General features: G+C 61.7%; 1 protein-coding gene and 1 pseudogene across 1 annotated transcript; one reads left to right on the top strand and one right to left on the bottom strand.

The window, feature by feature from the left end:
- Positions 1-6,356, top strand: part of LOC135974837 (von Willebrand factor A domain-containing protein 7-like) — an 11,599-nt pseudogene extending 5,243 nt beyond the window's left edge.
- Positions 6,357-7,731: 1,375 nt separating this feature from the next.
- Positions 7,732-15,766, bottom strand: LOC135974838 (suppressor APC domain-containing protein 2-like). The gene is made up of 7 exons (XM_065563868.1): positions 15,355-15,766; positions 12,716-12,852; positions 11,450-11,524; positions 10,891-11,028; positions 8,931-9,032; positions 8,661-8,786; positions 7,732-7,854 (listed from the first exon to the last, which is right to left on the bottom strand). Exons 1-7 carry the CDS (start codon positions 15,764-15,766, stop codon positions 7,732-7,734), a joined length of 1,113 nt encoding a protein of 370 aa, XP_065419940.1.

Raw genomic sequence — 15,766 nt, forward strand, 5'->3', positions numbered from 1 at the left:
CGTTGGCGTTGGCCACCTCCACCAGCGCCGCGCGGAACCGCCGGGCCGACGCCCCGGGGCCGTAATACGCCGCAAACACCTCGTCTGCCCAGCAGGGGCCTGTCCCCTCTAGAGGGCGCCGGCTCCCATCCGGCCCCAGGGCGGGGACTGGCTGGCTCAGGGGGGCGGGGAGTGGGGCAGGGGCCTGTCCCCTCTAGGGGGCGCTGGCTCCCACCCGGCCCCAGGGCGGGGACTGGCTGGCTGGGGTGGGGCCGGGAATGGGGCCCGGGACCTCCCCCCTAATGGAATCCCCCCCCGCTCTGTTACCAGGCAGCAGCTCGTTGGATTTCCTGTATTACTTCGCTGTCCCGGCCGAGGGGCCCCACCCAGGACTCTTCAAGCTGGACAGTCGCCCCGTGAGAGGTGAGAGTGGGGCAGGGGGGCTCTCCCCTCCCTGTCAGGGCCTGGCCCCATTGCCCTAGGGCGGCGCTAGGGGGCTGGGCTGTGGGGAACCCCAGAGCGCTGGCCAGATTCCAGCCTGGGGTCACTCTGGTTTCACTCAGCTGTGAATCTCCCGTCACTTCCTCTCCCAAGTTGTTGTGGGGCTGCCCCGCCCCAGAGCTGGCTGCATCCCAGCACCGGGCAAGCCGTCCCCATGTGCCGTTATGTGTGGCTGTTCCCCCAGCTGCCCCGCCCCAGAAGCGGCCGCATCCGAGCCCGAGGGCTTTGGGCTCTGCCGAGGTTGGGGATTGTCTTGACGGGGGCTTGGACTCGGTTCTGGTTCTGACCCGACAGGGCTGCCGCTGTCGCTGGTCCTGGCCGTGACAGGGCTGACCCGGCCGGGCGGGGGCTCGGTCCGGATGGAGGCAGTGGAGCTGGTGGACCCCGTCACGGGCCGGCGGCTTGCGGGGGAGCTGCCGCTCCGGGAAGTGGCCAATGGGACAGGGCTTTACGCCACGGCGCTGCCCCCCGGCCCTGCCCCGGGGGGACTTTGCACTGATCCTGCGAGGGGTCTGACAGCCGGGGCCGGCGCGTGGAGAGACCAGCCGCCCAGGTCACCTCGGCCGTGGGGTTCCTGCTGCAGGTCGGTGCCGCTGGGCCCCAGGGCGGCGCTAGGGGGCCTGGGCTACAGGGAGGGGGCGTGGGGCTCCGGGGGGTGCCGTGGTGCAGGGAGGGAGGCAGGAGGCTGGGGGGGTGCAGTGGTGCAGGGTGCTCAGTGTGGGGTGCCGTGGTGCAGGGGAGGGAGGCAGGAGGCTGGGGGGGGTGCAGTGGTGCAGGGTTCTCAGGGGGGGGTGCCGTGGTGCAGGGGGGCCAAGGGGCTTGGGGGGTGCCGTGGTGCAGGGAGGGGGGCAGGGGGCTCAGTGGAGGGTGCTTTGCTGCAAGGAGGGGACTGTGGGGGGTGTAGTGGGAGGCACTGTGCTACAGAGAGGGAGTCTGGGGGACTCTGGGGGGGGCACTGTACTGCAAGCAGGGAGGGGGGCAGGGAGGAAGGCGGGAGGCTTGGGAGGGCTTCATGCTTCAGGGAGGGGTTGGGGAGGCTCTGGGGGGTCACCATGCAACTGGGAGGGGGCCCAGTGGGGGTCGGCGTGCGGCACTTCCCCCCCCCCCCGAACCAGCTCTCTGCGGTTCTCCCCCCAGCTGAGCAGCGCCGGGCCCCTGTTCCCGGGGCAGACGGGCGCCGTCACCTGGCGGGTCTGGAACCCCGAGGAGCCCCAGGAGCTGGGCCTGGCCGTGAGCAGCGACTCCAGCTACCCCGTCAGCACCTCCAGCCCACGGTAATGCCCCCGGGGCCTGTCTGTCCACGCTCCCCTGTCTGTCTGTGCTCGGCTCCCCAGGCTGGCCGCCCGTCTGTCTGTCCATCAGCTCCCAGTGTCGGTCTGTCTGACCATCCATCCCTCGGCTCCCGGTCGTCTGTCTATCCATCCCCTGGCTCCCTGGATTGGTCGGTCTGTCCATCAGTCTGTCCATTGGCTCCCTGGGTTGGTCTGTCTGTCAGTCTGTCCATTGGCTCCCTGGGTTGGTTGGTCTGTCCATTGGCTCCCAGGGTCCGTCTGTCTGTCAGTCTGTCCATTGACTCCCAGGGTTGGTCTGTCCATCCATCCATCCATCCTTTGGCTCCTTGGGTTGGTCTGTCTGTCCGTCCCTCCTTGCCCCAGAGGATCCGTCTGTCCCTCTTCAGCTCCCAGCTTCCATCCATCTGTCCCTTGCCCGTTCCCGTCCAACCCGCCCCCACCGACGCTGACCCCGTCTCTCGTGCAGGCTGCAACTGGGCAGGAACCAGACGGCAACGGGGGTCATCTCGCTGCGGGTGCCCGGCAGCGCCACTCCTGGTTCAGCCGTCACCGTCACTCTCCGCGCCGACCCCCTTTCCCCGGCCGGGGGACGCCAAACTTCGCCTTCATCCAGCTCCTGGTGATGCCCCGGCCGCCGGTGAGTCCGGGGCGCACGCTCAGCTGTGGCCAGCAGATGGCACCAGGGCACTGGCTCTGCAATGGGCTCTTGGCTGTTCAACAAAAAAACCAGGGAAATGAAATGTCCTGCAGCAAACTTCCTGAGCTGCTGAAATTAAAATGCAACGGCCCAAACTTTGGGAGTCATTTAGAAAACTCTGTGACGGGTTGGATCCCAGAAACCCCCTGGGAGCTGCCAACTGATGTGCCAAGACTACTTCTGCCCCTGCTTTCCCTGCCAGCTTGGGACCCCAGCACCCTGTCTTGCTGAGCCAGACGCCGTCTGCTCCGACACAGACCCAGGGTCTGAACCACGTGCCCCAAAGCTGCAGGCTTAAACTGAAAGCAACTTACAGAAGTGTTCTTGTCTTTAACACTCAGATGCCCAACTCCCAATGGGGTCCAAACCCCAAATCAATCCGTTTTACCCTGTATAAAGCTTATGCAGGGTAAACTCATCAATTGTTCACCCTCTATAACGCCCATAGAGAGAGATGCACAGCTGTTTGCCCACCCAGGTATTAACACATACTCTGGGTTAATTAATAAGTAAAAAGTGATTTTATTAAATACAGACAGTAGGATTTAAGCGGTTCCAAGTAGTAACAGACAGAACAAAGTCAGTCACCAAGTAAAATAAAATAAAACACACAAGTCTAAGCTTAATACAGCAATAAAACTGAATATAGATAAAATCTCACCCTCAGATGTTTCAATAAGCTTCTTTCACAGACTTGACACCTTCCTAGTCTGGGCACAATCCTTTCCCCTGGTCCAACCCTTGTTCCAGCTCAGGTGGTAGCTAGGGGATTTCTCCTAGCTGCTCCCTTTGTTCTCTTCCACCCATTTATATATCTTTGGCACAAGGCAGGAATCCTTTGTCACTCTGGGTCAGAGCCGTAACAAGGAATTTTTGCGCCCGAGGCAAGGGCCAGCTCCAGGCTCTTTGGTGGCGGGTCCCTGAGTCCCTGTCAGAGAGAAGGACCCACCGCCGAATTGCCGCCAAAGAATGAATGAAGCGGCGGCGGTAATTCGGCGGCAGATCCTTCCCTCGCCCTTGTTACGGCGCTGCTCTGGGTTCCCACCCCTCCTTCTCACTGGAAAAGCACCAGGTTAAAGATGGATTCCAGTTCAGGTGACATGATCACATGTCACTGCAAGACTTCATTACCCACTTGCCAGCACACAGATGTACAGGAAGACTTACAGGTAAAACATACCCATCTGCAGACAATGGTCCTGGTTAATGGGAGCCATCAAGATTCCAAACCACCTTTAATGACCCACACTTTGCATAATTACAATAGGCCCACAGAGTTATATTTCATATTTCTAGTTTCAGATACAAGAGTGGTACATTTATACAAATAGGATGACCACACTCAGTAGATTATAAGCTTTGTAATGATACCTTACAAGAGACCTTTTGCAGGAAGCATATTCCAGTTACATCATATTCACACTCATCGCATACTTTCATAAAATCATCTAGAGGGCAACATCACAAACTCCCAGAGAAATCAAATGCCAAAAAGCTTGGTGAGTCATTGAAAAAAACCAGGGACCGAGACGCTGGCCAGAGCTTTGTCAGTCGGCCGTAGAAAACCAGGGCAATTAATTCCTAGACTCTGTGAATCATTAGCATAAAACTGGAGAAATGAAATACCCCAAAATCTTGGGAATCGTTAAGACGACAAATGTAAATGCGTCCCCAAACTGTGACTCATTAGTGTAAAATTAGGGAAAGTAAATGCCATAAACTTTGTGATTTGCCCATGTAAAACTAAGGAAATAAAATATATATAAAAAAAAACGTTGTGAGTTTTCGCTATAAACCTAGGGAAGGGAAATGCCAAAGCGTCATTAATCTAAAACTAGGGAAATGAAATATTCAAAGCCGTTGTGAGCTGTCAGGGTAAATCAAGGTCCGTTAAAGGCCATTAAACGTCGTGGAGGGTTAACAGAAATGAAATAGCGAAGAAACGTGGTGATTCGTTAATATTCAAACAAAGGCAATTAACAACCGAGCAATGTGTGAAGCGTTTCTATAAAACTGGGGAAGTGCCATGAGTGAGCCCCCTTGATACGATGGGGGAAATTAAATACCCAGGAAGTTTTGTGAATCGTTAAGAAAAACCACCAAGGAAAGGAAATGCCCCCAAACGTGCTGAGTTGTTAACGTGTAATTGCCCTGGTTCTAAGTTAAAAATCTCGGTGTGTGCCCCGAGCCGGCGGGTTCACGGCCCGGCGCTGGCCTGTTCGCCCAGCCTGTCGCTTTCTTCCTGCAGGTGCCGAATCGCGCCTCTTCTCCCTGCAACGTCACCTCGGTGGCTGGCACCTGCGGCCCGCCAGGGTCCCCCTGCCGCGAGCACCGCTGGACGGCCAGGCTGCGCATCTGGGATGGGGCTGGCATCCGGTCGGTGCTGGCAGGGGGCGTGGCCGTGCCCCACTGGGCCGACGGGGCGGCTGCGACGGCCACCTACTCCTCTGACTGCTGCACCCGGGAGGCGGAGCTTCTGGTGGCCAACCGGCTGGGGGAAGAATATCGGTGCCTGGTGGCGGCGCCTCCTGCTGGCGCTGCGGGGGACCTGGCCCTCACCCCCTGGTGGTGGATGGCAGCGTTGGCCGTTCATGTGGCCTTTCGTGTCGGGCTGGGGCATTGATGCTACAGGGCTCCCCCTAGTGGCAGGAGGGGGGAGCCTATGGTACAGCATCCAGTCCTGGGAATGGCACCCTCTAGTGGAGACAGGTGGTATTGCACCCAGCTGGGAGGCTGTTGCTATTGGATGCCCTCTAGTGGAGACGGGTGGTACTGCACCCAGCTGGGAGGCTGTTGCTATTGGATGCCCTCTAGTGGAGACGGGTGGTACTGCACCCAGCTGGGAGGCTCTTGCTATAGGGAGCCCTCTAGTGGGGAACTGCGGTAGAGCATCCAGGTCAGCTCTCTTCTACAGCTGCACTGGGGGCTGCTGGGAGAAAAAGGAGTGTAGTGAAAGTGAGTGTGAGTGTGTGTGTGTGTGGGGGGGGGGGATTCGGGGTTCATACCGTGACACCCCCGGGTGGGGAACCCAGGACCGGGCTGTTTGAGATGCTTTTCTGAGCCAACACCAAAAATACAAATAATTTCCAGCAAAAAATAATATATTTTCCCCCAGTTTTGTGGGACTAACTTTATGCCCCTGACTCCATTTCCCAGCACCAATGCTCTGCTTGACGCATGGTGAGAGCTCCTGGAGGTCGGGTTCTCTCAGTTGCGGTAGCAGGATTTGAACTCAGAAACTCCTGGGTGCCCGCCCATTGGACATTCTCCTAGGCCAAAGAGCACAGAATGGCCGGGCTGCCTTGTGTTAACATACAGGGCTGAGTGTCAGGACTCCTGAAGTCAATTCCTGCCTCTGCTGGGCAAGTCCCTTTCCTGGTCAATGCCTCAGTTTCCCATGCCACCCCTTGGTCTGTCTAGTGTCTTCACTTCAAGGCCGAAACTATCCAGCGTCTGTATGCAGACATAGTGCAACAGGGGCCCTGATCTCCATCAGGAGGGGTGTGTGCAGCACCTGGCGTCCTGGGGGCCCTGATCTTAGTTGGGGAGGGTGGGGTCTGCAGTGCCTGGCATGACGGGGCTGTGATCTCTGTTCTGTCTTTCAATGCTACCCAATGATCGTCCCCAGATGCGTTTTAAATTTGGTCTCCTAATGGTTGGAAGAGTTATGGCTGGTCTGTATATTTTAGCTAATTATTTCCAGTCAGTGAATTGGTTTTGGATTATATTTATTTCCGGGGATTCTGGTATTTCTGGGTTATGATTTTAAATTGGGTTTATTGTTTGGGTGTTTGTGCTAATTTTCTTCTTTTTTTGGTTAAAGATAATACCATTGTTTTTTAAATTAACCTGCTGTTAATAAAGAAAATTGATAAAGCGGCAGAAAAGGTGAGTTTCAATTCTGATTTGTGACACTGGGACACAGGGTCTGTCCCCTCTAGGGGGCGCCACCTCCCATCCGGCTCCAGGGCAGGGACTGGGGCACAGGACCTTTCCCCTCTAGGGGGTGCTGGCTCCCATCCGGCCCCAGTCCAGGGGACTGGCTGGCTCAGTGAGGTGGGGAGTGGGACACTGAATGAAGAAGTGAAGCTTGAATTCTGTCCTTTCCTTTTGAAGTTTATTATAACTTTATTATATTAATTCTAATCAATTTATTTACAGCCATTAGAATAAATATCTTGGAGGCGTCTTCCCCCAGATCCCTTGTCTGAAGTGGGGGTGGATGGGGGCTAACACGGAGGTTAAAGCTCACGCCATGTGTTGTCAAAGGGATGCTGTGGGTAAAGGTAGGTGGTGGAAGGAGAATCCCCATCAGCTTTTAGCTCTAGAGGGCTAATGACACATGCGCAGGTCTGAATCCAGCCACTAGAGGGCACTTAGATATAGACAATGTGTCACACCCCACAGAGGGGTCAGGGAGGGAACCCTGAAAATGCACACAGGTAAAAGTAAGGTTGACAGGTGTGTGTGGGGGGAGAGGGGGAGTCAAAGGGGAAGTGGACGGGGATGCAGGGTGGGGTGGGGATCCCATAGATCTATAGTGAAGGGTCATGCTGGTGCTGATGCAAAGCACTGTGGGTATTCCCCATTGAAAGCCTCTTTGGACAGTCGGTTATTAGCCCTCTTGTTACCCATAATTCTTCACTGTTGTTTTCCCCCTGCTCCCCAGTCTCGGAGACCAGCCTGTCAAAATGGGAAGTGATGTCATCGGGAGGCTCCCAGATGACAGGAAGCCAGGAGTGTGACATCATGGGGTGGTTGTGTCAGGCTGTGTGCGTGTGTCCATGAGAGAGGCCGTGACCTCAGAGGGTGGGGCGGGGTTGGAATTGACCATGATGAAACTGCACAGGGGCTGGAGGAAGAAGGGACAGGAAGTGACGACATCATCAGAAAAGGCGAGGAGGAGGAAGGGGAGGAAGTGACACCTAAAGGCTCTGAAGTGGAAGTGATGTCAGCAGAGTCTGAAGATGATGTAATATCAGGAGAGTGACATCATGGACCAATGACAGGAAGGAGGAAATTACATAATAGGCCAGGAGGAGGAAGTGAGCTAGTTCCTTCCAGGTCCCGCAGGAAATGACTTCATTGTGGATTGGGGGGGTGGGACAGAAGGAAGTAACCTCATTGGCCTTGGGAGATCGACAGGAAGTGATATCATTGGGCTGGGTGAAAATTAGGTCTTTTCTCTCAGAAGGGTCTGGCTGGTGTGAGAGAGGAAGTGACCTCGTCAGGTAGGTCTGCAGGAGGAAGTGACCTCGTCCGTCAGATGAAGGTGGACTCCTTGTGGCTGGACAGCCGGTAGCCCCGGCTCTCCTGGAGTTGCCTGCACAGGGCCGCCTTCTCCTGCTCCAGCTGGGCGATGCGGTCGCTCTTCTCCGACACCTCCTGCCGCCGAGAGGACAGCGGTCACGCTCGGGTGGCCACAGTGGTCCGGCCCCCCAGCTGCCTCCTGGATGGGAAGGGGGAAGCACGGACTCCTCGGACAGCCAGCAGGTGGCGCTAACCTCCCAGCCACCTTGAGCCCACTGACCCAGCCCAACCTGGATGCTCCGGGGCAGGGAAGATGTCTCAGGCGGCCATTTTGTTGTGCTGCCCGTCACTTATCCCTGCCACTAGTCGACAGCCCTGGCTTTTTGGGTGGCCATCTTGGGCCTTCACCCAATCTATCAAGGAAGACCGATCTGGTGGCCGTTTGGTGGCACTGCCTCTTCCCCAGGCAGCCAACTTGGGGCGCTACCTCCTTGCCTCACCTCCTGGCTGCCTGGCAATGAAGATGTATGAGGCGGCCATCTTGAACCCACTGTCAAAACATGGCAGCGAAGAGCTCTCCATTCGTTGCCCTACCCCCCGCCCAACCTCACTTCTAGGCACCTTAGGCCGCCATCTTGAATCCGGGCCTCAAACCCAACCTTGCCACAAGGCAGAGTTGGGTGCGGTTGGCCATCTTGAATCTCACCCCTTGCCACTCTAGGAATAGAACAATCAGGTGGCCATCTTGTTATGCGACTTCTCGGCCAACCGAGCCACCAGGGCGCAGGGCAGAGACCCCGAGAGAGTTGGCCATCTTGACCAATTGCCGCACCCTGAGGGAGGCAGGGTGGACTTTGCAGAGTCGGCCATCTTGAACCCTTCTCTGCCGCCCTTTTCCGAGTCCCAAATTCCCCCTCCTGGGCCCATGGCCGCCTCCGTACCTTGATGAGCAGGCGGTTCTGCTCCTTCAGCACGTTCACGGCTTGCTGCTGAAATTCCTGCTGCTTTCCCATTTGGAAGAGGGGGCCCCCAAACCGGCTGGAGGGGAAGCAGGGGGGAGGGTCAGCCTGGGTGGGGGGGAAGAACAGATCAGTGGAGTCCCTTTTCATACCAGCCAAGAGAGTGCCTAGCTCCCCATTCCTCCCCCCCCCCGGTGCCCCTCACTCCCGACCCGCAGCCCCTGCTAGCCAGCCCCCCCCCCTCCCGCTGACCTTTCCAGGGCTGGCCAGTAGGTTGCGCAGCCCGAGATTCACCTCCTGGATCTTGGCCAGCAGGAGGCAGCTCTGATTGGGGCACGAATCCGGGAAATAATCCTGGGGGACGGGGAGAAGAAATAGTCAATGGGGAAAATTCCTGCCGCGAGCGTGCACGTCACCTGCCGGACGCCTGGGTCCCCTGTACCCGCCCTGGGCAGCTTGGGCTGATCCACTGCATCCCATATCACAGTTCACCCCTCCATCATGGGAACAATGGAATGATCCATTTCACTCCCCCCCCAACACTAAACAATGGAATGATCCATCCACACTAAATAGTTATGGAATGAGCCAATATCCTCCATCCAACAGTAACAATGGATTGTTCCTCCCCTTCATCCCGCTAATAATATGAATGGAATGACCCATTGCCTCCTCCCAATAATACTGTGGACCCATCTGTCCTGCAGCGATTACAATGGATCGGTCCATTTCTCCTTCATGAGTTACAATGGATCAGTTACAATGGATCAGTCCATTCACCCCCTAATGATAACAATGGACTGATCCACCCCACCTACTTTTTATAACAGAACAACCCACCCCCCTTAGGGTTGCCAACTTTCTAGTCACACACAACCAAACACCCTAGCCCCGCCCCTTCCCAAAGCCCCGCCCCCACCCATTCCCCCTCCCTCGGTGGCTCGCTCTCCCCCACCCTCACTCACTTTCACTGGGCTGGGGCAGGAGGTAGGGGTGCAGGAGGGGGTGAAGGCTCTGGAGTCAGGCTGGAGATGAGGGGTTTGGGGTGCAGGAGGGGGCTCCAGGCAGGAGGGTGGCGCTGAGGGATTTGGAGTGGGGGAGGGGGCTGCGGGTTGAGGAAGGGGGTTGCGGTGCCAGAGGGGGTGAGGGGTTCAGGGGTGGGAGGGAGCTTGGGGCAGGGGCTTACCTCGGGCGGCTCCTGGTCAGTGGGGCAATGGGGTAGGGGGAGATAAGGCAGGGTCCCAGCCCCTCTGATTGCACTGTGCGCACCCTGGAAGCAGCCAGCAGGTCCGGGTCCTAGGTGGGGGGGCCAGGAGGCTCCACACGCCAGTCTCGCTTGCAGGCACCGCCCCCACAGCTCCCATTGGCCATGTTTCCCGGCCAATGGGAGTGCATAGCCGGTGCCGCGCGTGGAGCCCCATGGCCCCCCTGCCTAGGAGCCGGACCTGCTGGGTGCTTCTGGGGCGCAGCGCGGAGCCAGGACAGGCAGGGACTAGCCTGCCTTAGCCCTGCAGCACCCCCGACCAGACTTTTAACGGCCCCGTCGGCGGTGCTGACCGGAGCCCCCAGGGTCCCTTTTCCACCGGGTGTTCCAGTCAAAAACCGGACACCTGGTAACCCTCACCCCTCTGTACAGTAATAATGAAATCATCGCTTCTCTCCACACTCCCCATTAAATACAATGGACCGCTCCATCCCCCCCATTATTAATAATGGACCAAACCACTCCCTTCACCCTTTACACAATGGACTGAGCTCTGCTCCCCCCCCCCGTGTCCTAATAACAACAGCCTGTTCCATTGCCACTCTATTCATACAATCTATTCCCCCCATAATCCTAAAGGACTGATCCTTCCACCCCCCCAAGGGACTGATCCATCCCCATTCTAATCACAATGGTTTGATCCACCCCAAAAATCGATCCATCCCCATCTCCTAATTAATACTAACAGATCAATCCAATCCCCCTCACAATAACAATGGATTGATCCGTCTCTCCTTCCAATAAAAATGGTTGATCCATGTTTCCCAGGTTAACTGGATTTATCCACCCCCATTAGAAACAATGGACTGATCTATTGCCCACCCCTCAATTAAAAACACAAACCACCCCCCATTGTGACAATGGACCGATCTGACCCCTCCCATCCTCCCCCAAAGACAATGACCTGACCCATTCCCCCCCGCGCCGTTAGGGGGCGATGGTACGTACCGGCTCCGCCCCCGCCTGCTCCTGCCTGCGCTGGGCCTCCAGCAGGTGGCGCCGGTACCAGCCCCGCAGGCGCTCGGCCAGTTCCAGCCCCTGCAGCAGCGCGTCCCGCTCCCGCTCCCGCGCCTGCCTGCGCTGCAGCTGGGGGGAGACGGGGGTCAGCGTGGGGCGGGGAGCCCGGACGCCTGGGTTCTCTCCCCGGCTCGGGGAACGGGGGCGGGGCTGGGAACCCGGACGCCTGGGTTCTCTCCCCGGCTCTGGGAGGGGAGTGGGGGCTGGTGGGTTAGAGCAGGGGGGCTGGGAGTCAGGACACCTGGGTTCTCTCCCCGGCTCTGGGAGGGGAGTGGGGGCTGGTGGGTTAGAGCAGAGGGGGCTGGGAGTCAGGACACCTGGGTTCTCTCCCCGGCTCTGGGAGGGGAGTGGGGGCTGGTGGGTTAGAGCAGGGGGGCTGGGAGTCAGGACACCTGGGTTCTCTCCCCAGGTCTGAGAGGGCAGTGGGGGCTGGTGGTTAGAGCAGGGTGCCCTGGACGCCTGGGTTCCCGAGGGCGGAGCTGTCACTCACCCCCAGGAAGAAGTGCTCCGCCTCCCAGCTGTACAACCCGGTGCCCAGGGGCAGGATGAGGATGGTGTAGCCGCGCTGAACAGCCCCGGGGGCCAGCAGCAGCGACAGCAGGGGGCAGCGCCGCATGGCAAGGTGGGGGGGCTGGCAGGGAGCCCCCGCCCTCATCCCAACCCCCGCTCCCGTGCGGGAGAGCCCCCTGTGTCCTTCCCCTTCCGCGCTGCCCCCTTCACATCTCCTCTCTGCCCCTCTCCGGTGGCTCCCGCTCGGCAGCCCAGCCTGGCGCTGACTGAGGGGTCCGGCCCCAGGGGAGCCCAGTCTGGGGGGGGGGGGGGACCCTGTGCCTGGCTAAGCCCCCGACCGCTGAGCGCAGCACTTCCCGCGGCGCCGAGACAATGGCCCCTAAGCCCCGGCTTCCGCCCGGCTGGGCCAGGGAGGGGGGACAGAGAAGGGGACGGAAAGAAACTGTCTTCCCCCCGCCCCCCGGCCCTAGTGAGGACAGGCCCCCTGCCCCATTCCCTGTCCCCCTGAGCCAGCCAGTCCCTGCCCTGGGGCCGGATGGGAGCCGGCCCCCCCTAGAGGGGACAGGCCCCTGCCCCATTCCCTGTCCCCCTGAGCCAGCCAGTCCCTGCCCTGGGGCCGGATGGGAGCTGGCGCCCCCAGAGGGGACAGGCCCCTGCCCCATTCCCCGTCCCCCCGAACCAGCCAGTCCCTGCCCTGGGGCTGGATGGGAGCCGGCCCCCCCTAGAGGGGACAGGCCCCTGCCCCATTCCCCACCCCCTGAGCCAGCCAGTCCCTGCCCTGGGGCCGGATGGGAGTTGGCGCCCCCAGAGGGGACAGGCCTCAGGCCCCATTCCCCCCCCATCCTCTAGGACTTCAATAATTATTTCTGTTCTTCACCAGTAGAGAACACCAGGGGACTGCAGGTTGGGAGTGAGGGACGCTGGGCCGGGCTGGGCCGGGGGATACCAGGGGGCTGCGGGTCAGGAATGAGGGGCACAGGGATGGGACGGTTCCAGGGGGCTGCGGGTCGGGAGTGGGGGCCGCCGGCCGGGCTGGGGGGAGCCCAGGGGGTTGCGGGTTGGGAGTGGGGGGCGCCGGGCTGGGCCAGGGGTCTGCGGGTCAGGAGAGGGGGGCGCCGGGCTGGGCCGGGGGATACCAGGGGTCTGCGGTTCGGGAGAGGGGGGCGCCGGGCCGGGCTGGGCCGGGGGATACCAGGGGTCTGCGGGTCGGGAGAGGGGGGCGCAGGGCCGGGCCGGGGGGACTCACCGCCCCGTAGTCGATGCCGTGGGTGATCGTGTGGCGTCGCGGCTCCTTCTGCACGCGGAGGCTCCGGGGCCGCCCAGCCTGGCTCAGGGCGCTGTTGATGCTGCGGGATCGGGTCACGCCCCTCGGCTCCCCCTCACCTGGGGGGAAAGAGGGGGGTGAGCACGGGGCCTGTCCCCTGTATGGGGCGCCGGCTCTCCCCAGCCGGGGACTGGCTGGCTCAGGGGGGCGGGGAATGGGGCCTGGGGCCTTTGTCCCCTTGTCCCGTCCTCGCTGCTGTAATTAAACCACTAATTAATTACAGGGCCTCATTGATCGCCCAGCTGGGCCTGTACTGATCCATCAATCCTCGTATTGGAGACACAGACACGATCCTCATCCATGTCATTAACTGGCCCTGGGCATCCCACGCCGGTGCCCCTCTCTCCCGAGACATAGCCCCCTGCCCCCCCCAGCTCTGCTGGTGCCCCTCACTCCCGACCCGCAGTCCCCCGCCCCCCCCAGCTCTGCCGGTGCCCCTCTCTCCCGAGACATAGCCCCCTGCCCCCCCCAGCTCTGCTGGTGCCCCTCACTCACGACCCGCAGCCCCCTGCCCCCCCCCCAGCTCTGCCGGTGCCCCTCACTCCCGACCCACAGCCCCCTGCCCCCCCAGCTCTGCCGGTGCCCCTCACTCCCGACCCGCAGCCCCCTCCTCCCGCCCCAGATCTGCCGGTGCCCCTCACTCCCGACCCGCAGCCCCCTGCCCCCCCCAGGGCTGTGAAATATCGGGACAGGGGGTGGGCGGGTAATAGGAGCCTATAGGAGAAAAAGCCCTGAATACTGGGACTGTCCCTATAAAATCGGGACATCTGGTCACCCTCCCCCCCTCCCCCTCTCTTGTGTCTTAGCCCCTCGGCTCGGGATTGCCGTGCATGGTAGAGAAGGGGGGGGCAGGGATTTAAGGGGTGGGGGAGAGGATGGGGGGGACTGAGGGGGATGGGAATCTCTAGGGCTGGCTGTGGGGCTGAGAGGCCATGGGGCTGGGTTCCCATGGAGACCGACCGAGGGACAAAGCCGGGGCTTGTGGCCCAGCCCGGCCGACTCAGCAGGAACAGGGCAGCTGGGGCCTGGCGCCAGGAGCGACCCCCCCCACCCCCCCGTGGACACAGCTGTGCTGCCCGATGGCCGGCCGCACGTAGGCAGCTCCGCCGGCGCCCCCCCTCCCGACCCACAGCCCCCTGGGCTCCCCCAGCCCCGCCGGCGCCCCTCACTCCCGACCCGCAGCCCCCTGGGCTCCCCCCAGCCCCGACGGCGCCCCTCACTCCCGACCCGCAGCCCCCTGGGCTCCCCCAGCCCCGCCGGCGCCCCCCACTCCCGACCCACAGCCCCCTGGGCTCCCCCCAGCCCCGGCGGCGCCCCTCACTCCCGACCTGCAGCCCCCTGGGCTCCCCCAGCCCCGCCGGCACCCCTCACTCCCGACCCGCAGCCACTGCTAACCCAGCCCCGCCGGCGCCCCCCATTCCCGACCCGCAGCCACTGCTAACCCAGCCCCGCCGGCGCCCCTCACTCCCGACCCGCAGCCCCCTGGGCTCCCCCCAGCCCCGCCGGCGCCCCTCACTCCCGGGCTGTTTGAGGTGAGTTTAGCTCCGTCTAGCTCATGGATTCGGGTCTTCCTCATGCCCGTGGGCCCCAGGCTGGAGCAAATACAGCCCCTCCCCCAGCGCTGAGATGCAGCCACCTCTGGGGTGGGGCGGCTGCTTGTACCCTCCGGCGGGAGTTTCGTGGGCCGAAGGCAGCGATCCGGGAAGGGAGGTGCCCGCAGCAGCTGGGGCTGGCGCTCGGCCGGCCGGTGGGTCGGATTAGACGTCTTAATCTGCGGCTTAACTCGAGTGAAATCTGCCAGGTGCCAGGCCGGGGGGAGACGCTGGGAGCGGCGCCCGCGGGAGCTGGGGTCGGTGTGCGGGGATAGGGGGGCTGGGGCAGTATCGGGCCCCTCTCGTGGCTGAAATCAATGGCTCGCCCCTCCCCCGCCATGGGGCCGGCTCCCCAGGGCTCTGGCTGGCCGTGGGGCCGGGGCGGGCCTGGCTCTAAGAGGATTGGGGCTCTCCATGGCCGGGCAGACAGGATCAGCTCTGCTAAGCCCCCGGACGTATGCTGCCAGGCTGAAGCCCCCCTCCTGAGAGACCGGGGGGGTCTGGCCCCACAGCCTGGCTGCCCATCCCCCACTCCATTCCCCTACGGAGCCTGTACCTACCCCCCACCCCTCCCATCACCCCCAGCCCCGGGAGCTGCCACTGGGGCCTCGAGGGCACTCACGGGCCTGAGAAGGGCCCAGGCGGGGTCAGGATCCCGAGCTCTCGGCTGCCCCCGGGGGCAGGGCTCCGGGTGTGTCTGAACCTTCCCCCTCCACCCCCCACCCACCCCGTGGCTCTCTGGGTCTCCCTCCTCACTAGCCCCCTGTCCCCCTGAGAACCCAGAAGTCCTGGCTCCCAGCCCCCCATGTTCTAACCACTAGGCCCCACTCCCCTCCCAGAGCTGGGGAGAGAACCCAGGAGCCCTTGCTCCCAGCCCCCCCTGCTCTAACCCACTAGCCCCCATTCCCCTTCTGGAGTCAGGGAGAGAACCCAGGAGTCCAGGGCCCCCGCCCTACCCCCCTCACTCACGCGTCTGGCTCCCGCTCGTCCTCTCCTGTGCCGAGTTGTGTCCGGTCTCAGCCGGCTCCGGCCCAGGCCCCTGCTCCTCCTCCCGGTCCCGGAGCAGCGCGATTCTCAGCCCAGCCACCAGGCAGGGGAAGCTCAGAAACCCCCCGCTGGGCCCCGCCACCTGCTGCAGGGCGGGCAGCACCCCCGGGGGCAGGCGCTCATGCTGTGGCCCCCCCGGGGGGCTCAGGCCTGGGCCCCCCCGGCCCCAGCGGCTCTCGATCTCCGACAGGTGCACGGCCCCGCTCCGCTGCTCGTCCAGGATCTCGAAGAGGGTCCGGAGGCTGCGGAGGAAGGACCGGGGCAGCCGTGGGGCCAGGCCCAGGGCAGCGTCCTCGGGAGCAGCAGGGGAAGGGGAGGCAACCAGGGAGGTCAT

The sequence above is a fragment of the Chrysemys picta genome, chromosome 12 (genome assembly GCF_011386835.1).
Source record: "Chrysemys picta bellii isolate R12L10 chromosome 12, ASM1138683v2, whole genome shotgun sequence".
Taxonomy (NCBI): domain Eukaryota; kingdom Metazoa; phylum Chordata; order Testudines; family Emydidae; genus Chrysemys; species Chrysemys picta.

Bases quoted from the DNA above. Each gene is read 5' to 3' on its own strand.
- LOC135974838 (XM_065563868.1), bottom strand. From the start codon at position 15,766: ATGACCTCCCTGGTTGCCTCCCCTTCCCCTGCTGCTCCCGAGGACGCT. The intron at 12,853-15,354 runs GTGAGTGAGGGG...CTTTCCCCCCAG, and splicing joins GACGAGCGGGAGCCAGACGC to GTGAGGGGGAGCCGAGGGGC. The intron at 11,525-12,715 runs GTGAGTCCCCCC...GGGGCTGTTCAG, and splicing joins ACGGCATCGACTACGGGGCG to CGCGGCTACACCATCCTCAT.